This window comes from Equus asinus, chromosome 8 (genome assembly GCF_041296235.1).
Source record: "Equus asinus isolate D_3611 breed Donkey chromosome 8, EquAss-T2T_v2, whole genome shotgun sequence".
Taxonomy (NCBI): domain Eukaryota; kingdom Metazoa; phylum Chordata; class Mammalia; order Perissodactyla; family Equidae; genus Equus; species Equus asinus.
In genome coordinates this window covers 82,871,764-82,895,795 of record NC_091797.1, presented here as the reverse complement: position 1 = coordinate 82,895,795, position 24,032 = coordinate 82,871,764, and the positions used below count along the sequence as shown (strand labels likewise).

Here is a 24,032-nt window from a genome sequence, read left to right as displayed (position 1 = left end):
GTTCCTGCTTTGTTAAATCATCTTTTCTCATCTTATGAAATCCTGGAAAGATGTGACGATTCAAGACCTGGACTCAAATCCTGACCCTGTCACCTACTGACTGTGGGACCCCATGTGGTTACTTACCCTTTCTGCATGTGAATTTCCTCCTTTGTAAAACAGCGCCTCCCGTCTTAGGAAGGCTGGCACAAGAAGTGCTCAGGTCAGTGCCTTGTGGCGAGAGCTCCGTAAAGAGGTACCTTTGTCTTACCTCGTTTCATCTCCAGTGTCCACTGGACATAGGGATCACACACGTCCTCACACCTATAACCAACATCCCCTGCCCCACTGCGCCCCCTCACGGTTCACAAAGCACTGTGAGCTCCAAAGATTTCGGGTAACTTGCCCAAGATCACACAGCTAGGAAGGGGCAGAGGTTTATCTCAGGTGGTTCTGACTCTGAAGTGTGTGCTCATATCCATCCTGGCTTATTGCCTCAGTTTCCCCATCTATACCCAGACCCACTTTAGAGAGTTAGTAGAAGCTTTAAATGAGATGATGCCTGGAAACTTTTGGCCTCTGTCCTGGTCCCCCAGTACGTCTTTGGGAGATGGTCGTCATCCTAAACAGGACGATGCCTGCCCTTCTTGGAGAGATTAGACAAGGAGCGTTTGGTTAGAAGTTGCTGGAAATCAGCCTAGAGTCCTTGCCCTGAGACAACACGATGTGCTGGGAAGGAGGTCCCTGGGGGCCCTTCCTGAGATGCCGACTTGGGCTCCATTTTAATGGAGGCACCCCCCCATCCCCCTGTGCTCGACCTGACCCCACGTTAGTTTCCCTATTGTCCTCATTGTAACTTACAGTTCTTCTATCTGCTTTTGTCTGTCTCCCCCACGAGACTGTCAGCTCCATCACATCAAGGAAATGGCCCTTTTGTCTTGTCCCTACACACACCTGGCTATAGTGGCCTTAATACAAAACTGGCAGGTGTGGGGATTAAATGAGTCAGGATTTCGCAGAAGGTAGGACAGGTACCAACGGCCCCAAATAGCATCGAATCCCAAAGTGAGATAATGATTTTCCTCTTCAATTCTCTTTCCATCCTCCTGGTGACTTTAAGGAGAAAGTCTCCATTTGGTGCTAGTATTTAACTAGGGCGCAAGCTCAGACCATTTGGCAGGCCACAATGCCAAGCTAGGATTTAATTTTTAATGTGTTTGTTTTCATTGTCTTTTTACATTTGTCTGGGGCTAGAGATTCTGCTTTCCACCTGGTAATGATGGAAGGTAGTGATAAAAATTTCTTTTTAAAATATGCTTGTTTTTCAAAGGCGGTGCATCTAAAGAAAACTGTTAGCAAATGATAAATAATGAGTTAGCTGATCTGGCAAAAACTCTTAAGGGAGTTCTGGAATGACTACAATGTGAGAGGTACTGAATGAGCCACGCAGTCTGACCCTCGGGAGGTGCTGAGAGAATATGCTGCAGAGTTAGGAAGGAACATGCCCCGGGATGTCTTTGGACAAGGTCAAGAAGGGCAGGTCTTGAATGGGGGCTGGACCACACAGTGCGATGAGAGGCCGAGGACCCGCCGGGCTGCCCTTTCCTGGAAGTTCTCCCTGCAGCAAGCTGGAGGCCCACGCCTCCCCAGCTGGCTGCCTGTGCTCTTGCAACCCTTCCTTCTAAAGCCCAGACCAGGGAGGGCAGAACATCTCCAGATGCCCAGGAGCATGGGGCACCGTCAGGGGCAGGAGCACCCCCTGATGGGCAGAACCCCCGTCTCAGTCCTTGAAGGGCCCAGAGCAGCCAAACCGTGGCCTCTGGACTTCAGCAAAATCGGATCCAGCTCTGGGGAGAAGAATCTCATAGTGAGACCAAGTCTAAGCTTCCTTTTCGATGGCCCCTCCTCCGAGCTTTGCTGCAATTTAAAAGAATGGAGGAGGGCAGTGGGGTGAGCGTTTTAGCAAGAAAAAGCTCGACTCCTCTTTGCATATTCTGATGGCTGGCTGGCCACCGTCATCTTTCTTGTCTGCTGGGACACGAGCCTTCCCCAGCCAGCCCCTTCCTTAATGGAACTCTATAATTCTTCATTTCCTGGATGCACGTCGGGTTAAGCAGGTGGCAAACAGCTGGCATTTCTCACTTGCTCTCTGGCATTTCCCATTTTCATAAGGAAGCTAACCTGGCATTTTTTTATTATCAAGCCCCAGAGTCCCTCGGCTTAATGTCTTCGTTGTTAGACTCAGAGATGACTTAGAAGTTGGAGATTGCCCGTGGCTGGAATTTGGTGGAGCGTGCAACTTGTCGCTTGGAATGTGATTGATTTGCTCGAGGGAGGGGGCCAGAGCGGAGGGCAATTAAGTAAGTTTTGAGTTCTGAGAGGTGGGGAATGCTTAGCAGCAAGGGGTTGTAAATCCCTTCTGACAGAACCAGACCAGGTTTGTTTAAAATAACAGCTGCCTTTGAAACCAGTTGCCTTGGGGGCTCAAATCAGGCAGAGCTGAGGACCACGTCCACCCAGATGTTTCTTTTATTTGGAGGATCAACACCTGAGGGGGGCAGGCACTGGGAGATGCTCTCTAGACCCTGCCATATGGCCTTGGCAGTGTTACTCAATTATGCCACACTTGGTCCTACCTCAGGGCCTTTGCACTGGCTGGTCTCGCACCCTGAAACTCTCTTCCCCCAGATTTTCACATGGCTGGCTTCTTTCTTCATTCAGCTCTTGGCATGAAGGTCACATCCCCAGAGGGGCTTTCCCTGACCATCTTAGCCAGAGAAGCCACCACTCAGCACTCTCTATCCAGCCAATCTGTTTATTCTCTTCATGGCACCTGCGCCTCGATGAACTTCTTGTCTATTCGCCTGCTTACTTGTTGCCTTCTCCTCTAGCCATCAGCCCTGAGAGACTCAGGACTGCCTCCGTCTCCTACCCCATCCCCTATGCCCAGAGCTCCACCAGGCCCTCAGTGGCACGCACCAAAGGGCTTGCAAACTGAACCGATGATTGCTGGGCCTCAGGACAATGAGATTGGCCTTGAGCAGTGGTTCTCAAAGGGAGATCCCCAGACCACCAGCATTACCTGGGAACTTGTTAGAAACGCAAATTTTCGGGACCCAACCTGGAACCCCAGAGTCAGCATCTCTCGGGGTGGGACCAGCCATCCCTGATTTAACAAGCCCGCCAGGTGAGTCTGCCGCTCGCTCAAGTTTGCCGGCGCTGGCCTGGTGCTTAAACACCTGTGCGGTCTGGGCAGGTGATGCAAACGCAGGAAGTCGGCCAGGTGCGTTACAGTGCGGCGAGGACTGTGGCAGAGGAGGACGGACATGCCCTGTCTAGGGACATTCAAACTTAAGACTGAGCATGCCTGCAAGGCCACCACCCCCTCTACCCAAAGTGGACCATCTGTTATCCTCAGCTAGAGCCCCTTAGAGCCAAAAAAAGCCCACGAGCAAACAAGCCAAGAAAGATGAAGACACAGACTCTCGAGAAGTGTTTCTGTGTTTTTTGCTGCAATAACAATAACTGGAAGAGAAGGGCTGGCCGTGTGAGGCAGCCCGTGGCATTGCATCCATTCTTTTGTTCACACTTTTTGTGTGTTGGAAGTGCAGCAGCGTCCAGAAAGCCCTAGACCCCGCCCTCATGGAGCATACAGTCTGGAGAGAGAGACAGTCCATCATCAGAGACTCCAGCTGATAAACGTACAATTACAAACAAGACAAGTGCTGCAAAGATATAGTCCACGGGGCTGCGGGGACCTGCAGGGGAGAAAGGACCTAGCTGGGCGGCCAGGGGAAGTTTTTGAGGATGAATGGGGAGAGCGTTATAGGCTGAGGAAGCAGCACATGCAAAGGCCCTGAGGTGGCTGGTGCAGCTGGAGCTCTGTGAGCAAATAGGAGAGTCCAACCAGAAGAGGGTGGAACAGTGTGCAGGGGCCAGCCTGTGCAAGCCATCTGCACTGGAGGAGCTGGGGCTCTATCCAGAGAGCAGTGGGGAGCCATGGTAGCAGGGGAGTAACCTGGCCAGCTTTGCGTTTAAAGCAGCCACTCGGAGTGCTGGATGGAGAAAGAATTAGGGAAGCCAGAGAGGCCAGGAGGGGCGTTTGTGGTCATCCAGGCAGGAGAATATTATTATTAGGAATAATATCATTAGCCGTGATTTGAGCCGCTGTTCAAGGAGTACATGTGGTGGCCAGATGCTAGGCCAGGCACTGTACTTATGTGATCTCATTTCAACCCCCTGTACCCGTGAGACAGTGCTGGCTTACCCACTGTACTAGTTTCCTAGAGCTGCCGTATAAACTACCACAAACTTAGTGGCTGAAAGAACAAAAATTTATCATGCAGTTCTGGAGCTCAGAAGTCCAGATGGCTCTCACAGGGCTAGAAGCAAGGTGTCAGCAGGGCTGCGTTCATTCTGGAGGCGCTAGGGGAGAGTCTGTTCCTTGCCTTTTCTGGCTTCTGGAAGCTGCCTGCATCCCTTGGCTCATGGCCCCTTGCTCCACCTTCGAAGCCGGCTGTGATTGGCTGAGTGCTTCACACACCCCATCACTCCGACGTCTTCTTCCGCACTCAGGTCTCGCTCTGCCTCTCTCTTTTGCCTCCCCTTCCACTTTTAAGGACCCTGTGATTGCACTGGGCCCACCCAGATAACCCAGGGTCATCCCCCCATCTCAGGAGCCATAATTTAATCACATCGGCAAAGTCTCTTTGGCCATGTAAGGTAAATATGCACCGTTTCTGAGTATTAGGATGTGGGCATCTAATGGGGACCATTATTTAGCCAACCACACCCGTGGCTACAGATGCAGACACTGTGCCCCGAGGAGGCCCGGTGAGTCCCCAAGGCCATGTGGGCTCTGAGGTGGCAGAGCTGGGCTGGGAGCCGGTCAGTCAGTCTTCAGAGGCGATCCCCCCAGCCACCCCTCCCCACAATACACCATTCCCACTGGCCTGGGCCAAGGGGCTTGGCAGTGAGGGATCTGGAGGAGGGAAAGGAAGTGGCTGCCACAGGTGCCCAGACTTCGGTCCCAGCACTGTTTTGACAGAATGAGCCAGTTTGGACAGATGCCCTCAGAGACAAACCTTCTAGATGGTTTTATCTCATTGTTTCTGACAAGCTCCTTTGGGCTGGATTACAACAAACTTCTTACACCTGCAGTGTCATCTGGGCCAAAAGGCTCGCTGTGTCCCCTGGGATGTGGGGTCAAAGGCCAGCCTTATGTGAGCTGTCCGGGGCCGGGGCCGAGAGAGATGGTGGCCTGCAGATAAGATGGACATTTCCAGTTCTTGCTCCTCTTCTTGGAAAAAGCAGATCTTTGTTGTGGAAAGAGATACCAAGAGGGGTGTGTGTGTGTGTGTGTGTGTGTGTGTGTGTGTGTGCGCACGTGCCTCCTGCCCCAGAAGCTAGAGAAATGCTAAATATATCCTTGAGCCACTCAAACACCTTCTCCTCACCTCCAGACCGCCTGCTTCCCAGGCCAGCGGACCTCGTTCATCTTCACTGCCATAGGAGATGTTAGGAGTGACATTACAGCTGCCATTTACTGAGGGCCTGTGACGTGTGGAGTCTCAGAGGAGGTTGTTAAGAAGCAAAAGATGGGGATTAGGAGCATATGCCCTGGAGCCAGGCTGCCTGGGTTCAAACCCCAGCTCCACTTGACCCCTCTGAGCCTCAGTTCCCTCATCTGTAAAATGGGGCTGATCCCAAACGTCATTAAATCTAAGACGCCATCAGTGGGGATATGCTCCATTTATTTTTATGTGCTACAGAGAAAGAAATGCAGTGCCACGAAACCGTGACCTGTCAATGATTGCAAGACGTGTTCTGATCTCAGAGATGTTAAAATGTGCAGAAATGTGTGTCTTGGAGTCAATGAAATACAGCGAGAATACCCAGTTCATGGGGCTATTTTGCTTCGGCTGGCGCCTGGAACGTAGAAAGTCCTCAGTACGTTAGCTGGTATTGTGACCGTTTTACAGATGAGGAAACTGAGGTCAAAGTCACTTCCCGAGGTCACCCAACAAATAGTGAATGGTAGAGTGGGAATTTGGGCTCCCTCGGCTGCATGTCTCTTTAATGGCCTGAAAATCATGTCCAATAACTGGGCACCCCCTCTGACGGGGCGAGGATGAGAGAAGGATCAGAAACAGGCTGACGTCACAGCTGTGTGTCCGTGAGTAGGTCCTTTGCCCCTCTGAGTCTCCATATCCTCACCGTAAGATGGGGGTGATGATGTGGGCCCTGCGGGGTTGCTGGAAGATTCCTGGAGGTGACTTAGGGCCCATGCATGTGCTCAGTAAACGCTCATCCTCTCCTCCCCTCCCTTCCCCCTTGCAAGTGGTTTTTAGGGCACCATTGTTAGCCACAGAAATTCCCACTCAGAGCAGTTGCCATGGACACTTGGACTGACTAGCCTGGACTCTCCGAGCCTCAGCCGCCCTGGTCACCTGCCTAATGCCCACCCCTGCTTAGAGCTCATTCTTGCCCCGCACCTGCCGTCCAGCTCAGCCCCCCATCAACACCTGGTGGGTGCAGCCAGGCCCAGAGCCCCTAACTCCTCTGTCGACACTGCCTGTCGGGACTGCGTGAAGAGTTCAGAAAAGGATACCTGGGCTATCAGAGTTGGTTTAGATTTTCTTTTAAATTTCAACACTGTATTAATTGTTCATCCTTTCCTTGCTGGTTTTTTTTAAAGTCAACGTTTTTTTGGAAGAATAGCATACCTGCCAAAGTGTCCAGCTCCAGAACACAGCCGGATGAATTTCTACTAAATATACACCTATGTAACCAGCACCCAAATCAAAACGCAGGTCATCACCTGCCCCCAGCTCCCTTCATGGCTCTTCCAGTCTCCCCACTCCTCAAGGGTCACCATTATGCTCACTTCTGCACATGGATCAGTTTTGTCTGCTTTCACACTTTATCGAAATGGAATCATTCAGTGTGAGTCTTGTGTGTCTGGCGTCTTTTGCTCAACATTATGTTTATGAACATCATGTCCTCTGCAGTTAGCAATAGTTCATTATTCTAGAGTACAGTATGAATATACTTTATATGGATATATCACATTTATCCATTTTTCTGTTGATGGACATTTGGGTTGGTTCTAGTTTGGGGCTATTATGAATGTGTTGCTATTAACATTCTAGAACATTCTAGTACATTCTAGTACATGTCTGTGGGTGACCATGGGTATGCATGCCTGCTGGGTACGTACTTAGAGGAAGAATTGCTGGTTGTGGGTTATTTGTGTATTTGTGTGTTTAGTAGATGTGCCAAGCTGTGGTCCTACCAATTTATAGCCCTGTCAGTGTTAGTTTGTCCATGGCTGCAGACGCCATAGGGTAGTGAGAGAAGCAAAGACTTCAGCAGCTGCTGCTGGAAAGGAGGATGTGAGCAGGGAAAGAAGACGACAGGGATGGACATTGGAAACCTGTGACCCATGTGCAGTTACCTTAAGCAGAAGTCTCTGGGAGTCTTGGAGCCTGTAGTGATCGTTTGCTCTGCCACCCGCAGTGGGCATGGTATTTTCTGGGCTCTGGCCTGTAATGAGTGTAGGTGGCTGTTCAAGAACAAAGGATCCAGAGGAGGGAATCCGCCCACGGTCTCTGCCATCCCGAATATTTAAATGTCAATATGGTTTAATTGGCTGTGCAGACCACCCCACCTCCACCGCTCCTCCAGCAGCCACAGCAAACACCCTGCCTGGGACAGCAAGGCGGGGACAGCCTTGAGTCATCGTGGCTGCCACCCGCCAACTTCCAGGGCGACCTTGGACAGGAGAATCAGACTCCCTGTGAGTCAGCTACTCTGGGCCGCTCACCTTCAGCAGGTGAAGAAAAGGATCTTAGTCAAAGATCATGGGCAGTTATACATAGCATTTTGGGGTGGTGGATGGATGGATAATAGAAGTGATCTGTGTATAAATTTATGATTTATATATATTTGCACAAGTTTGTGTGTATGTCTACCATTTGACTGATCATTGACTCTCTCTCAGCATAGCCAGCATTTCATGAGGACTCGCTATGTGTTAGCACAGAGAGATGGCTACACCTGCACACCCCAGCTTTCATGTGATTCTCCTAATAACCCTAGAATGCAGGAACTCTTGGCCTCATTTTACAGACAAAGAACCTGAGCCTCAGAGAGGTTAATTCACCTGCCCAGGGTCACACAGTCACTAACTGACAAACCAGGATTCTAACCCAGAGTCTGACTCTAGGCCTCTGTTCTCCTGACCACTGTGCACGCTTCCCACCAGGTGCCAGGCATGGTGCCGAACTCTTTCTCTCATTCATTGCTCATACTAACTCTACAAGGTGGATATCATTAGTTCCATCTGGTAGATGAGGAAACAGGCCCAGAGATGTTAAGGAACCCACCAAAAGACACATAAGAAGGAAGGAAGGTACAGAGCTGGGGTTTAAACTGCGATCCCTCTGCTACCAGAGTTCTGGTTTCAACTACAGGATCTTGGCTAACTCCAGCATCCAACAAGGGCTCAATAAATACTAAAGGAACGAATAAAAAGCCTGGAGTATTTTAGCAATAAAGTCAGATTAAAAGAAAAATTCAAGCCATTATTTTGACATCCATGGAAAATGAACTTTCCTAATATCATCCCTTCTTCTTGCAACCGACGTTGGATACTATGAGCCAGACACAGTGCTAGGGGCTGGGAACGGTGACTCTAGAATTCCTTCATTCCTTCATTCATTCATTCATTCATTCACTTGTTCCTTCGGTGACTTTACTGAGGGCGTGCTCTGGGTGTGCCAGAAACTGGGCTTACTTCAGAGGAGGAGGATGGATGAGCATGCAGGCTTCTAAATGAGGAGGTGTTACTGTCACTGCATAATGTCCGTTTTCCTCTTGTCATTCATCTTAAACCACTGGTCCTCGAAATGAGCTCAATGAGGCTGAAAAGAGTTGGAAATCCCTCTATCTAGACAGGTGTCTGGTTGGGGGAGTATTATTGGTGTTTACACGCCCCTGTCTAAAGGCTTGAATGCATCATTTGCTGATGGTACTTAGTACACATCAGCCACCGCTTTGCTGGTGTTTCATCACTGTCCCCACACACCAGCAGCTCCTGGCGAGTGGGAGCAGCTGGGACGAGTGGCCAGCAGAGTGCTGTCTGAGTGGTATCTGAGGACCCCTGAAGTTGTCGGTTTATGCACAGCTTTCCATCTGTGCGACCTGGAACAGAGGGAGTGTGGCGAACCTACTTCTGGACCAGGTTGGAGTCTGTGGGCATCCTTGGATGCTGGAGGGTGTTGAGGAAGGTCCAGAAGACCCTCAGAACACTTGCTCCCAGCCCCGCATCCCAGAACCAATTCTGAGGTCCAGCCGCAGGCTTATTATCTCATAGGCATAATAGTCGCGTGGCCACGTGTCCCCTCTGTTCTATGTCACTTCTAACAACTGTCGTCGTGGTCACCTTCTTCTTAACAACTGCCAAGAATTTATCTTGTCCTTTTGCTTTTCAGCCTCTGCAAGGGACGGACACTCTATTCTGTGGTGAGGGACGCCAAGATCGTCTTGGATGTCAACAAAACAAGGCAAATTGCCCAAGAAATCGTGAAGGTACGGTGGGGTCTGGGGCCTCCTCCCTGAACCTCGGAACGACCCAGCCCCTCCTGAGACCCATGGTCTGGCTTCAGACCAACAGTCTGGGCTTGAAAAAAATCAGACTCGACCTGAAAAATACCAGGCTGTGTGTATGTAAGAATTTTGCAGAAATACAACCATCGGGGCTGATCTGCTAATGTTTGGTTTCCATCTGGTGCCTCATCATCATGATAATTGGATGTTTACAGGGACCAGGGGGGATGTTCTCACTGTTAGAATCCCGCACCCCTTGAATCCTTGAATCCCCATGCGTACAAGCCACCTCTCTCCGCAGCTTCTGGGGAAATGTCAAATTGTTGGGTGTTGTCTGGGATTAAAACAAACAAGAACATTCTGCGTTTTCTCACGGGTGCCTCATTAGTCAGTTGTGATCAGGCTTTTATTTCCCATTGGAAGTGTCAGGACTGAGCTACAAGAAGAAATAAAAATGTGACTGCTCATAAAAGCAAAACAAATATATAGACATTCACCCTGGAGCCAGACCTCCAGGAGACTCCTGTCCATGTTCCTCATTGTGGGGTCGTGGTCCACCTCTTGAGGGACGCAGCGCGCTCTGCGGTGGGGTGGGTCAAGCTGATATAAGGAACGGTCTCCTGCGAGGAGTTATTTTTCAAAGAGGAAGAAGTAGGGAAAGATGGTCGATGGAATTCCTTTCTCTGGGGACCTCTTGTCAGGTCTGTCACTTCCCTTTTCCCTCTAGAGACATCTTCCTTTGTTTCTTCTTCAGGAAGCAGGAGAGCAGGATGGAGATGGTTTGCAGTAGTCCGAAGGTGGTGGCAGAATTGTTTCTTGGGGACCCTCCCTGTTGCCACTTGCCAAGCCTTCTCCCATGCCGCCTGCAAGCCCTGGGGCACGTCCCCAGCTCTGCAGCTGTTCAGTGGGGTCTCAATGGAAAGGGACGGAGTGTGAACCGTAAACCCAAGCCAGGATGGCAGCTAGCGCTTGGGTTTTCTCTGGCGACTCCCTGTGTCCTTGCTTCTTGTAGGGCATGGGCTACCTCCACGCCAAGGGAATTCTCCACAAGGACCTCAAGTCGAAGAATGTCTTCTACGACAACGGCAAAGTGGTGATCACGGACTTTGGGCTCTTCAGCATTTCCGGGGTGCTGCAGGCTGGCAGGTGAGAGGTGGTGGAAGGGCCTGGAGGGTTCATGATAGATGACCGTCAGGGGTTGAGAAGTCACTAAATGGCTTTAGTGACCTGGACTCGGTAGTTGGGTCGAAGGTCGCTTAGCTGAGCAGCTAGGCTGCTCTGCTGACAATGCGGCGCTGATGCCCAGGTCATTCTCTGATTCCAAAGGGGCTTGTCTTGCAAATGGCACCTTTGAGCGGACACAGAGCATCCCCAAATCCTGCAAAGCCCTTGCCCTTGAGTTTCACTGGAGGACTCTTCACTTAGTCCAAGTACGCACCTGGGAGTTGGGATCACCCAAGATGGCCTTGCTCAGAATTTTCTTATGAATTCATTAATTTTAGTACAGCAAGAGTGATTAACAGAGCAAGTGATTTAAAGTCAGACCCACCCGGGGGCCCCGCTTGGCTCTGCCACTTATTAGCCATGACTTTAGTCAAGGCGTGGAACTCCTCTGAACTTTAGTTTCCTCGCCTGCGAGAAAAATGATGGGTACGATGACGCCCAAGGGTTGTAGTGTCCTCGTGAGGATAAAATAAAATCACATCCAGCCCAGCGCCTGGAGCACAGGAAACGCTGGGAATGGTAGCTGCTGCTGAGCTGTTGTAGTTAGTATTAATTTGCATATACCTCCCCAGTCTCACTCAGGAGAATCATTAACCATCATTAAGTAATTAACTCTCAGCCGCCACTCACCCTAGAGCAAGCCGCCTTGAGTTGACCTCGTGAAAAACAGCTTGATCCCAAATAAACAAGCCATATTCAGAAAGTCTACCCTTTGCGATTTTTAATTTGGAATGTGTATGTCGTGCATGCGCTCGCGCACACACACTCACGCAAACTTTAAACCTTGCGTGTTTTCTCTGATCACGCCCCTAATAATGAATGGTGCGCCTCTCCAGAAAGGCAGCCTCATGCTTTCTCTCATTTGACTTCAGTTTCAGCTGCTTTGGAGAACCACGGATCTCTTTAAGGTACACCCCAGGGCCCCCGGAAAGTGAATTTTGTTCACGCTCTATGATACCTTGAATCTAAGTCAGACCATCCGAAATTTGGCACAACTTGACCTAGCTGTTTCTGTGAGATGCAGTGACAAACAGAAGCTGACGTATCTTTTTCAGATTTTACTCCATCCAAAAAAATTCAGTCTCCAAATCTACAGTACCGAAGATAAGAAAATAAGGAGGCAGTAAAGAAACAACTAGATCAATGAATAGATAGATGGAGAGGGTCCCTCAGGTCTGCACCCAAGAAGCAGGAGGGCTGGACCGTGCCGGTTCTTTCCTCCCGCTGCCTCCCAGCAGCACTGATGTTCAGGTTTGCTGGGAGGGGAATCGCTCGCTCACCTGTTCCCGTCCTTCCGCTGCTGTAGGCTAAGGCCACAGGGAGCAGCAGTTGGTGACATCACTATGAACTCAACTATTCGTGTCCAGACAAAAAGAGGTCCAGCAGGTGTTTTCTTTAACTTAGTTCAAGGATCTTTTAAAAAAAATAAATCAGATTTCTCCCTTCTGGTGGCGTGTCCATACTTTCCATTTCTCCTTGTGGGGGATTCTTCCCCAAGTGGAGGAAAGGGGCGCAAAGCCTCTCACTTTCTTCCTTTTGATTCATGGTTTTCTGAAGCCACAGGGGGAAGAAGAGGAAAAGGAAATGGAATGACGTGAGCATCTTTTCCTTCACTCACTCCCAGAGGCCCAGTGTCAATCAGGAAGGGAGTTCAAGTCAAGGGCACGGGGGTTTCCAACCTCGTTGCCCGCACAGCACCCCTGCCCCGCCCCTGCTCCAGCTTGGTTGTCAATACAAACCCCCCTAGTGTCGTGAGAGGCCAGGGAGCCCTCAGAGACAGCTTCCAGCAGAAATCCACCTTTCTCAGCTACCACAAAGCCATTAGTGGCTTCCTGTGCTTTGATGTAAGGGCCTTCGTTTAGAACTTTCCCCTTAATGATACTGTTTCTCCAAGAGTTAGTGTAGAATTGTGGTTAGGAGGCTAGTCTCTGGGGTTTTAAAGACTTGCAGTCAAACAGATCTAGCTCTGTCACTTATGGCCTCTGTGGCTCTGGACAGGTCACTTACGTGATTTGAGACTCTGTGTCCTCATCTGTAGAATAGAGATGATATCCATCTGATCGCAGGTTTGTGAGGATTAAGTGGGATGCACAACCTGGCGTACAGTAGGTGCTCAGAAGGAGTTACTTGCCTTCCTGCCCTCCCCTCAGTGAGAGCTTAGGGTGTTGATGGCACTGGGTGCCCATCGGGGGAGATCTGCCAGGCTGGGGCAGGGTGGGGGTTGCCCAGTGAGGTGAGCAGGTCCTGAACATCCTAACAGATCCCAGGGCTTCCCCCAGCCCGTCCACGGCGTTGCGAGCAAACAGCTGTTCTGCCATCGTCAAGAAAAGGTGCCATTTGAGATGCCAGCTCTATCATGCCAGCCACCCGCAGGCTGTTATTAATCATAATAATAACCACGATGAGGATGATTTGGGTTAGTCACTGGTGGGCCCATCACCATGGGAATGGGACACCCCAGGTGTCTGTGCCAGGTCTGACTCCTGCCCCTTCCCAGGCGTGTGCCCACGCCCGCCCCAGGCTGATGGTTGTCAAGTGGCCACCCTTCCTCCTCCTGGTCCGGCCCTGCGATTCCAAACCCCCACTGACCCAGCGAGTCAGGAAGAGGCAGCAGGGGAGGTTGAAGGAGATGGGAACTGAGAAGCTTGTCCTTTTGGCGAGAGCTTCCCACCCCATGCCACCCCACCCCCCCTGGCCTGGGCAGGCAGGGAAATATCGGCTGGCCCAGGCCACGGCCCCACTTTCTTGGATGACATTCTTTCTTGGGGCTCTAGTCTCAACTCCATTTCTGAGTCCCCAAGATAAAAAAATATCCACACGTAATAATTCTGTCCACTAATCGTGTGGCCCTGGCAGCTGACATAGCCCCACAACCTGCATTGTCTCCTTTTCATCTTTGTGCCGGCCGTGTGGCCATTTTGCAGATGGGAAAATGGAGACTCGGCTCTGCTCAAGGTCACATAGCTAGTAAGCCACAGGTGGGTCCTTAAACCCCTGCAGGTGGCCCCAAGTCTAGAAGCAAGAACTCTCTGGACCCTGCCAACTCAAGGGCTTGTTAATGGACTTGAGTCCTACTTTCTGGCAGAGGATGTGTTCTATCAGGTCTGCTGTACAGAGCCATGTTCCTAATGCTGACAGACTGAAATTGGGACATTTCCTTATTTTATGTATAAATTAGAACAGTCATTCTCGGTCGGGGCTCTCCTGCCCCCCCAGGGACATTGGTGATGCCCGGAGACATTTTTGGTTGTCACAACAGGGGAGGAGGTGCGACTAGTATCTGGTCGGTGGTGGCCCAAGGATGCTGCTCAGCCCCCTACAGTGCATAGGATGGCCCCCACCACAAAGAATGATCCAGAGCAAAAGCCAGCACGCCAAACTCCTAGAGCCTGTCTCGTCAGGGTTCTCTGCTCCCCGCAGGTGTCATCCGCAAGGCGACTTCAGGGAGCACGTGAACAAACGTTGTTCATCTTCATTTGAATGTGTACTAAAACAGTGCTTGTTTCCATTTATAGTCGTGTTTAAAATATATATATATATTAGTGAAAAAATCCATTTGTAGTAAATAACAGTCCAAGCAGCACGGTCCAATATGGTAGCCACCAGCCACATGTGGCTATACAATTGTAACTTGATTTAAAATTAAATAAAGTTAGAAGTTCGGTTCTTCTGTGGCACTAGCCGGATTTCGCATGCTCAGTAACCACCGTGGCTAGGGGCTGCCATATTGGGCAGCACAGACAGAGAACATTTCCATCATCATGGAAAGTTCTCTTGGATCACGCTGCTCTGGAAGGTGTTCAGATAGGGCAAGAATCATGATTATAGGACACGAGTGAGTGCGTGAAAGGAACAGAGCATCACACCTCGTGTAGCTCAGAAGCCCACCCTGGAGGAACTGCACCAGCCAGCCAGCCCCAGGTCCCCAGCGGGTCTCCACATGCTGGAGGCGCTGGTCCTTCACGATTTCGCTCTTGATGGTTCGAGATCTCCGTCTCCCTATCGCACTCCTTCCCACTTTCCCTGTGTTGACTGGCCCTTTCCTGGGAGTCTTGAACCCATGGAAGCCTCATAGGAGGTCTGCTCAGATTTCAGTCCCAAATGAAAAGCCGTGGACTTGCCGAAGACTTCCAGTGTGAAGAAGGGAGCCAGCATCCTTCCTCTTCCAGGAATGCATCCTAAGGAAGAATCATAGAGGCCAGTGAAGGGATATATTCACAGCAGCTACCCACAGATGTTCATCACAGCATCATATATAGTGGTGAAGGGGGGACCACCTAAGGCCCATCAACAAAGGGTTGGCTGTATACATTTTAATAGGCACATGGGATGGCACGATGTGTGGCAATTACACTGGCCTTCTTTAGGTTTCTAGAACACCGTAAACAGGGCCTGCCTTGAGCTTTTGTCCTAATTGTCCCTTCTGCCTAGAATACAGTCACGTGTCACTGTCTTCTTCTCCTTGTTCTCATGGCTGGATCCTTTATGTCACATAAATCTTAGCTCACGTTTTACCTAAAGGAAGCTCCCTCTTCTCTTTGACACATTCCCGTATTTAAATTTTTTATACCACTTATCACTAGCTATATTTTTCCTATTTATTTAATTCATCTGTTGTCGCCTTCCCCAAGCAAGGTGCAGGCCCCAGGAGGGCAGGAGCCGTGTAGGTCCTGTTCACTGCTGTGTTCCCCGTGCTGAGAACAGAGCCTAAGCGTAGTAGATGCGTCACAAATACAGTCAATCCTCATAATACGCGGATTCCATATTTGCTAATTCACCTACTCACTAAAATTTATCTATAACCCCCAAATCAATACTCATGGCACATTTGCAGTCACTCATGGGCATGTACAGGATGGTGAAAATTTGAGCCACTTGACATGGCATGTTCCCATCCAGGGTGGGACAAGAAGATGCTCTGCCTTCTTGTTTTAGCTCTCGTACAGAGGTGACCGGAGCTGGAGACCTGAGGGGGAGGGCAGTGCAGCGCAGGAAGCTCGACTCTACAGCCAGCTGGATGGGGTTTTACAGCTCTGCCACCTGGTAGTGGGGTCGCCTCGGGCAAGTCACTTAACACTTCTGAGCCTCATTTCTTTTGTGTAAAATAAAGAAAATAGAGTAGGCTAGGATAAGTTGTTTTTAGGATTTAGGATTATAAGCTATGCGAATGTGTGCACGTGTGTGTGTATACATATGTCCTGTAGGAGCAAATGATTCGGCATTTGCTAATTCGGAGTCTGCAGAGACTTTATAGAACCACAAATGACAAGAATCAGCTGTGTTCGTGGAGTGAAGATGGCGAAGTGGGGGCCTCAGAGGCCGAGGGTCCCGATGATGGTTTGATTGTTGAGTGTCTGTCCAGACCAGCCTTCCCGGCACCTCACACCGGCTCTTGGCCTTAAGTACGAGGTCAGCAGCACCTGCTGGGGGGATGTGAGAGAGCCAGCAGAGATGGTCCAGGGACTTGGGGCCAGTGCTGGGGGACCGATCCCCCCCAGGCTGTGACACGGCGCTCACTCTGTGCTTTGCTTCTCCAGGCGGGAGGACAAGCTGCGCATCCAGAATGGCTGGCTGTGCCACCTCGCACCCGAGATCATCCGCCAGCTGTCTCCCGACACAGAGGAGGACAAGCTCCCCTTCTCCAAGCACTCGGACGTCTTTGCACTGGGGTAGGTGGCCCACCCTGTCCTTCCAGAGCCCCAGCCCAGGCTGAGGGGCAGTTATCATTTCTTTGGTGCTTTTGGAAGGGCCAGGGCACCTGTCTGTGGAGGCAAAGGTGGCTGGATTTCTCGGTGAGACTGGGGGGATCTGAGTGGGGTAAAGTAGAAACAGTGCCCCAGCAAAGCTTCCTGCCTGGTTTCTAACTGCTTATGTGACTGTGATAAGTTACCTGACTCATTCCCTCATTCATTCATGCAAGAGCTTTTCCCTCGATGCCTACTGTTAACAAATTATCCAAAAAACCTTAATGGCTTAAAATAACATTTATTATCTCAAGTTTCCAGAGCCAGGACTTTGGGAGTGGCCTAGCTGAGTGGTTCTGGGCTGGCTCAGGATCTCTCATGAGGTCGCAGTCAAGATGTCGGCCAGGGCTGCAGTCTCATCTGAAGACTTGACGGGCTGGGGATCCACTCCCAAGGTGGCGCACTCACGGGGTTGTTGATGGGAGGCCTCAGTTCCTCACCACATGGCCTTTCCAAAGGCTGCTTGAGTGACCTCACAACATGCCAGCTGGAAGCCCCATTGCCTTTGTGACCGAGTCCCAGAAATTATGTGTTGTCACTTGCACCATGTTCAGTTTGTTAGAAGCAAGTCACTAAATCAAGAGGAAGGGAATTAAGGTCTGCTTTTTGCAGGAAGGAATATGAGAGAATTTGTGGACATATTTTAAAGCCACCAACGGTCCCTACTCTGTCTTGTCTGGTGGAAGACAGAGCACATTTTAGCAAAGTATGATAAATGCTATGCTGAGGATAAACATAAAACTGTGGGAATAAGAGAAGAACTAAATCCAGCTTGGGGGATCAGAGAGGGCTTCCTGGAGGAGGTGACTCTTGAGCCTTAGTTAAAGGTTGAATATAAGTAGGTCAGGGGAGGGTAAGGTGAGGCGTCCAGATAGAAGGAACATATGAAAAGACACAAGGGCAGAAGAGAACAAATTACCCGAAATGGAGGAACGAGTGGGGCGTGGAGGGAGAAGGGGGGCTGAGGGGTGGAGAATCAGGAAAAAGTAAGGCTGGGGGCGGTGAGATGAGAGGCTAGAGAGGAACCAGGCATCCTGCAAGGACTTAAAGACTGAGTTAAGGAGTTTTCACTTCATCTTCACAGTACTAGGGAGCCATTGATGGTTATTAAACAGAGGAGCAACATAATTATATTGCTAGTTTTAGAACAATCTCTCTACTGTGTCAAGAATGGAAGAAGGACAAGCTTGAGGCTGGGGGACCAATCCAGGGGAGATGCTAGCTTTCTCCACTGAATCAGTGCCAGTGGGTATGAAAGCTGGAAGAGACATAAGAACCATTCGTGGGGTTGCAGCAATGGGGCTTGATGATGGATTGAATGTGAGCAGTGCCCAGATATCTACCTTAAACACCCAGGGGGGAGAGTGGTGTTATTCATGAAGGTAGCGACCCTGGAGGTGAGGCAGGGTTGGGGCATGCCAGGGAGGCAAAGAGAACAGGTTTGGACACAGAATTGGCACTACTTTGGAGATGACCAATGGAACCAACCAGAAGGCAGCTGAATCTACACATCTAGAGTTTGGGAAAGGGGAGTTTAGGATTGTCAGCAAAGAGAGGGGAAGGGCAGCCATGGGAGAGAATGAGACGTCTTTGAAAGTGGGGAGGGAGGAGAGACTCCAGGACGTAGCCCCAAGATGCAGAACGGCACGCTCTGAGAAGGTGAGCTGGGAAGGTGTCTGTGTGCCATCCCTCAAATGGCCGTGCTAATCCTCACCTTACCTCGTCCGCGGGGCGGTTGCAAGGGCTGCCAGAGAGGACGCTGGGGAAGCCGGGAAGGAAAGTTGCAGGCTGCAGATGTGGGCAAGTAGACAGCAGCCTGAGTGATGTAGACAGACCGTCTTGTGGAAAAGTACCCACCCTGCGTCCTCTCTGTAAATCTCGGGGGGCGGGTGTTTGCTGGCACATCAGAATTCTCGACATCTGTCACTTGGACCCCTTTAGAGACTGTCACTTGCCCTAATTAGTGTGTGCCCAAACTTGATGTAGTTAGATATTGTTATCTGAAACCAATTGCAGTCGTTAAGTTGGTATCTTTTAGTATAAATTTAGCAAAAGAAAAAATGTAATTAACAAAATGTACCAAAGTAAGTAATTGGTTTCCCACTGGAGTTTTCATCTTTAGCAATTTTTTTTTTTCTTAAAGCAAGTTTCTCTTGAAAGTTGGGTTTGAAAGGAAGTTTTAATGAGGCTTTTATTCCTGACACTGTTGAATTCTGAGGGACCTGGTACTCTGGTTTCCTGCCAATTAGGTGCATCTTGTTGCCTGGGAACACCATGCTCAGGCATGACTTAGAATGAAAAGGGACTTTTAAAAGTGTGTTGAGCACCATGTTAAGCTTTTTAATGGTGCCGTCTCCTGGAATCGTCACAAGCACCCTTCAGAGCCGGTACCTTTGTAATTCCCAATTGACAGGTGAGGAAACTGAGGCTCCGAGCGGCTCCGAGACTTGCCTTATGGTAACTGGTGGTGGAGCAGCCGGTCAGACTTGGGACAGCCCACCTCCAGAAGTGGAGCTTTAGATCTCGGGGCCTCAAGGGGCTGGAGAGTCATTTCCCCAGGCAAAGTTCTACTTCCGTCAAGACCCATCGAGGCGTTTGAGGAGTGCGTGAGAAACACCTGTAAGGTCCCCGCCCAGAGCCAAGCTCCTGAGAGGCTCTCTCCCTCTCTCACGTGAGCGGTGCCTGCCGTCTCTCTGTGCCTCCTTCATGGGGCCCCAACCATCAGCTTCAGAGTTGCCGTCCCAAACTGTTCACTGCCCCGATTAGGAAGGACCCTTCAACAGGATGGAGGGGGCGCTTCCAATACAGCATAGTGGCCCGTGGTGCCATTCTGTAGTCAGACGAACTGGATTCAGCTGTCGCTGCACCTCTTATTTGCTGTGTGACCCTGGGTGGGATCCATGACCTTCCCGAGCCTCAGTTTCCTCATCTGTAAAATGGGGATAATAACAGTGCCTCCTGTTTTCAAATGTAGGCTTTGTTATTATTCAGGTGTGATGAGGCCGACAGATTGGGAAGTGAATGCCCTTGAAAAGATGGTTTGTTACTCACAGTGCCCAAAAGGAGGAGGCATGTCATACCACGCAGGGAATCACCAGGGTTGGGCAGCAAGCAGAGGGAGGAGGAGGAAAATGTGGGCAAGAGCCTTGGCTGTGGTTTCCTGAGGAAGGAATGGGTGAGGCAGGGTGAGCAGGCTTAGGGTAGGCTAGTCTGACTAAGGTCAATGGGCTCCGGAGCTGGAGGCTGTCCTGAGCTGGACAGGGAATATTGGCCCTGAGGGTGAGAGCCTGATAGAGAGGTGGGGAGGGGCCTCTGGGCTGGCTGGTTTGCATATGAAAGGCACAGTCTGGGCGGGTCCTCTCCCATCTCTAGGCATTGGCTAGCCGGGGAGGGGCAGTCCCTCCAGACTCAGCAAGGCCCCAGGTGTCAAAGCATCGGAATAAAAAGCCACATGTAACACGCCTCCCCCATAATCATAATCAAGGCAAGGGGCTACAGTGGCATCTAGCATGGAGTAAAAGCTCAATGTGTTGTTTCTGATGATGATAATAGAGAACATCCTTGTAAATGAATTTTTGTCTGTATCCCTAATTATTCCCTTACGGTGGTTTCCTAGAATTACAAATATAGGGTCAGAGATCCTAGCCACGTTATATTAAACTGTTCAGGTTCTACGCTTTGATTCATTTCAATTCAGGCACCTGAGAAGGTGTCCTGGGGAAAGCGTGACTTCCAAGATATCCAGAAGCTTTAAGTGCATCCCGGTGGCAGAACGCCAGCCCCAGGAGGGAAAAACTGGGGAGCGGGGTGGTCAGTCAGCAGGCTGGCCGGGTGGGTGTGTGTAGGTGAGGGATATGAGTGACGTATCACACCAACACCCCCTTAATGTCTGCCAACAGCACAATCTGGTACGAACTCCATGCCAGGGAGTGGCCTTTCAAGACCCAACCAGCAGAGGCAATAATCTGGCAAATGGGCACAGGCATGAAACCCAACCTCAGCCAGATCGGCATGGGGAAAGAGATCTCGGTAAGTCCCGGCAGAGTGCCGGGTCTGGGGACAAGGGGAGAGGCAGACACAGTTCCGAGCCTTCTTTCTCCTGTGCGTTCAGGTTACAAATGCTTTCCCAGAAGGCGACAAGGAAGCACACCCACAACCTTGTCAGATCCTGGTTTGGGGCTTAGCAAGCAAAACCTCGGAACTATGCCTGCAATTCAGGTTCCTGCCATCAGAGGTGCAGTAGCACTCGGCCAGGATTTTCCTAGCGATAGATGGCTGAGTCAAATAGAACCAGAGAATTCCTCTTTTTCTGTTATTTTTTAAAGATATTCATTAGAAGATTACCCATACTAATGATTCTGATTTTATTTGCATCTACATAAAAATTTTAAGGTCTTACTCAGAACAAGATATACAGAAATGGAGAAGCCTGAGTATAAATTAATAATCGTTCTCTAAAACACAGCAGGAAGAGTCCTCTCTTTTGATCAGAAGACAGAGGAGTCAGGGAAGGGATAATTATCTGTATGTTTTTAAGGCTTACTTGCGTCTAGGTTTCCTCTCTCAGGTGAGGAGATTCTAAGGGTAGCTTTCCTCTCTTTGACTTTGAAGAGCCCTTATAGGGTTGGGATGTGGACAGAGATCTCAGGGTTTCCTTTCCTCCCTCCCTTTTTAGAAAAATGCCAAAAAACTCCTGGGGAGCATTACTGATCTCAGTGTATCCCAGACCTTCTAGTATAGGGCCCGTCTAGTTTGCTATACAGGCTCAGAAATTGGGGTGAATACAAGGATGGATGGGTGGATCATAGATGAAAGATAAATGCATGAATTGAAATGGACACATGGATGGATGGGTGGATGGATGGATGGGTGGATGGATGGATGATGGAGGAATATGGAAGTGGGGTAAGTGGGTAACAAATGGACAGATCCAATGAGGTGTGCCAAGGAGCAATCAAGAAGTCACCATTTATGTTCGTTCACCACATGTTGGTTTCTTTTAGGACATTCTTCTCTTCTGCTGGGCCTTTGAACAAGAAGAAAGACCTACCTTCACCAAGCTCATGGACATGCTGGAGAAACTGCCAAAGCGAAACCGCCGCCTATCTCACCCCGGACATTTCTGGAAGTCTGCAGAGTAGGTGTTCTTCCTTAGCATCCCTCTCCACTGCCCTGTCCTCTGCCCTTGTCACCTTTTTGCTCCCCTCTCCCCTGACTCCTCTGCCAGCCTCCTCCTTTCCATGCGCCCACCTCCCTCCCCCAGTCACCACCTTCCCCACCAGGTTTCTGTTCAGCGGGGTCTGCTCTGGGGTTTGGGTCCCAGACTCTGCCATCCGGGGCCTTGGTCCCTGTGGCTACCATGGCTACCTCTTTGCCTGTCTCTTCCTGATGAAGATCGATGCCTCAGTGACACTGAGCGTCATGCGGCAAGGCTGTGCCCTACCTACCATGCCACATGTGTCAGCTATTCTGTGTACCCCACCACAAGGCCTAGCTTTCAGGAAATCTCCCCTCTGGGCCAGCAGTCTGTCCCCATCATGGAGTGAGAATACAGTGACAAAATAAATAAAGTCCCTGACCTCATAGGGCTTACATTCTAGATAGGGGACAATGGCAGATAAACATGTTTTAAAAGGACCATCATTTCAGATCGTAATCGTTGAAGAGACAATAAGACAGGCTGTGTGATGGTGATGGACAGAACGGGTCAGAGAAGGCCCCTTGAGAAGGCCCCTACGTGAGAAATGAGAGTCCCGGTGGGAGTGAGCACGCAGAGGTGGCAGAACAGGAAGGAAGTGGGTGGACCCTGGCGAGCAGGAGGGAGATGAGGTCCCAAGGGTGGCCAGAGGCCAGGTCAGCATGGTCTTACAGGCCAGGGTAGGGGCTGGGGTTTATTCAAAGGGTGACAGAACTTCTCAGAAGCTTTCTCATGACCAGAAGGCCCCCAAGAGGCCACGTGGTCCCACACCTGCTTCCCCAGGGCCCTCCACTCAGTGAACGTTGTGGGGACCTAGGCCACAGCCCCTAGTAGCCTCTCATTATGTTCTGTCTCTATGAATTTGCCTATGCTAGATATCCCATGTAAGTGGAAGCACACAATATTTGTCCTTTTCTGTCATGCTTTCAAGGTTCATCCACATGTAGCACATATTAGAACATCACTTTCTTTGTATGGCCGAGTAATATTCCATCGTATGGATAGCCCCGGATTCTGTTTGTCCATTCATCTGTTGATGGACATCTGGTTGGTTTGCGCCTTTTGGCTGTTGTAAATAACGCTGCAGTGAGCATTAGTGTGGAAGTATCTGTTCGATTCCCTGCTTCCAATTCTTTGGGGTTGCGTTGTACGTCCATTGCACAGCACTGGTCTAGATCATCACCATGACGACCAGCATGATCTCCATCATCTGGGTACCACTTATTAAACATATGTGTGACAGGTGCTGTGCCAAGCATTTTATCTGCATTATCTCACTGAATCCTCAGAGTCCCCCTAGGAGGTAGGTGCTATTACTGTCTCTGTTTTACTTATGAGAAAACCAAGGCACAGAGGGGTTAAGTGCCTTCCCAAAGGTCACACAGCTAATAAGGAACAGAGCAGTTATTGGAATTCAGGTTGTCCTAGACCCTAAATCCATGATCTTGACCCTGCTTTCCAGGCAGGGATTACCTGTGTACCTTCTGGGTCTCTTTCCAGAACCATGCTGGAGGAGTAAGCACCAGTTTCTGCCCCTGATGCCCAGATCCTGGCATGACAGTCGTCAGCCAAGCCTCTGATCATAGCAGGAGTCTGTGGTACAGATCCTGGTCTCACCCCCTCTTCCTTAGCGAGTGTCCTGAGCAGCTCTACATGGCATGCAGACTGGTGTTTCAGCACCACGTGGCCTCAACCCAGCCACACGCTGGTGACCATCCCCAGTCCAGAAGCTACATGCTCCGGGGGGACGAGTTCTAGGTTCAAATCCTGACCCTGCCGTTTCCTGGCTGTGCACCCTGGGCAATACACTTAACCTCTCTGAACCTCTGTTGTCTCATCTGTAAAAAGTGTGCCTATCTTGCAGGCTATTCTCAGGCATCTATGAAATCAGGAATGTGTGGCACTTAGCACAGAGCCCTGCACATAGTAGGACCTCAGTAAATAGAAGTCACTCCTTTTCTTGTAGAGGACAGGAGCAGCTCATCTCAAACCACCTGGCCCTCTGAGAGGGTGCCACTTCACCAAAGATGGCATTGTCATATCCATGTGACCTCTTCCCATCTCTTCCTTCTTTCCCTGCTCCAGGCTGTGACCATCGGACAAAGGGACCGCGCTCAGCTGCCTCGGCTCACGAGCCACTTCTTCTTCGCTGCTCTGCCCTCTGCCAGCTCAGGAGGCCAGAGGCTCACATCAGAGGGGACCGGCCCCGGCTGGCCTGGGAGCGCTGCACGACAGAGTTCGCAGCTTCCCTGCACCCCCCACGCGTGCCCCTTGGCTCA

The 24,032-nt window shown here is 50.3% G+C and overlaps 1 protein-coding gene across 1 annotated transcript in view; it reads left to right on the top strand.

Moving 5' to 3' along the window:
• The window catches only part of KSR2 (kinase suppressor of ras 2), a 373,230-nt gene extending 351,533 nt beyond the window's left edge, over positions 1-21,697 (top strand). Inside the window, exons 16-20 of the mRNA XM_070516151.1 lie at positions 9,474-9,570; positions 10,601-10,734; positions 16,350-16,481; positions 20,456-20,585; positions 21,560-21,697. Coding sequence (XP_070372252.1) covers positions 9,474-9,570; positions 10,601-10,734; positions 16,350-16,481; positions 20,456-20,585; positions 21,560-21,697 — 631 coding nt within the window. The remainder of the gene's footprint in view (positions 1-9,473; positions 9,571-10,600; positions 10,735-16,349; positions 16,482-20,455; positions 20,586-21,559) is intronic.
• Positions 21,698-24,032: the final 2,335 nt, after the last annotated feature.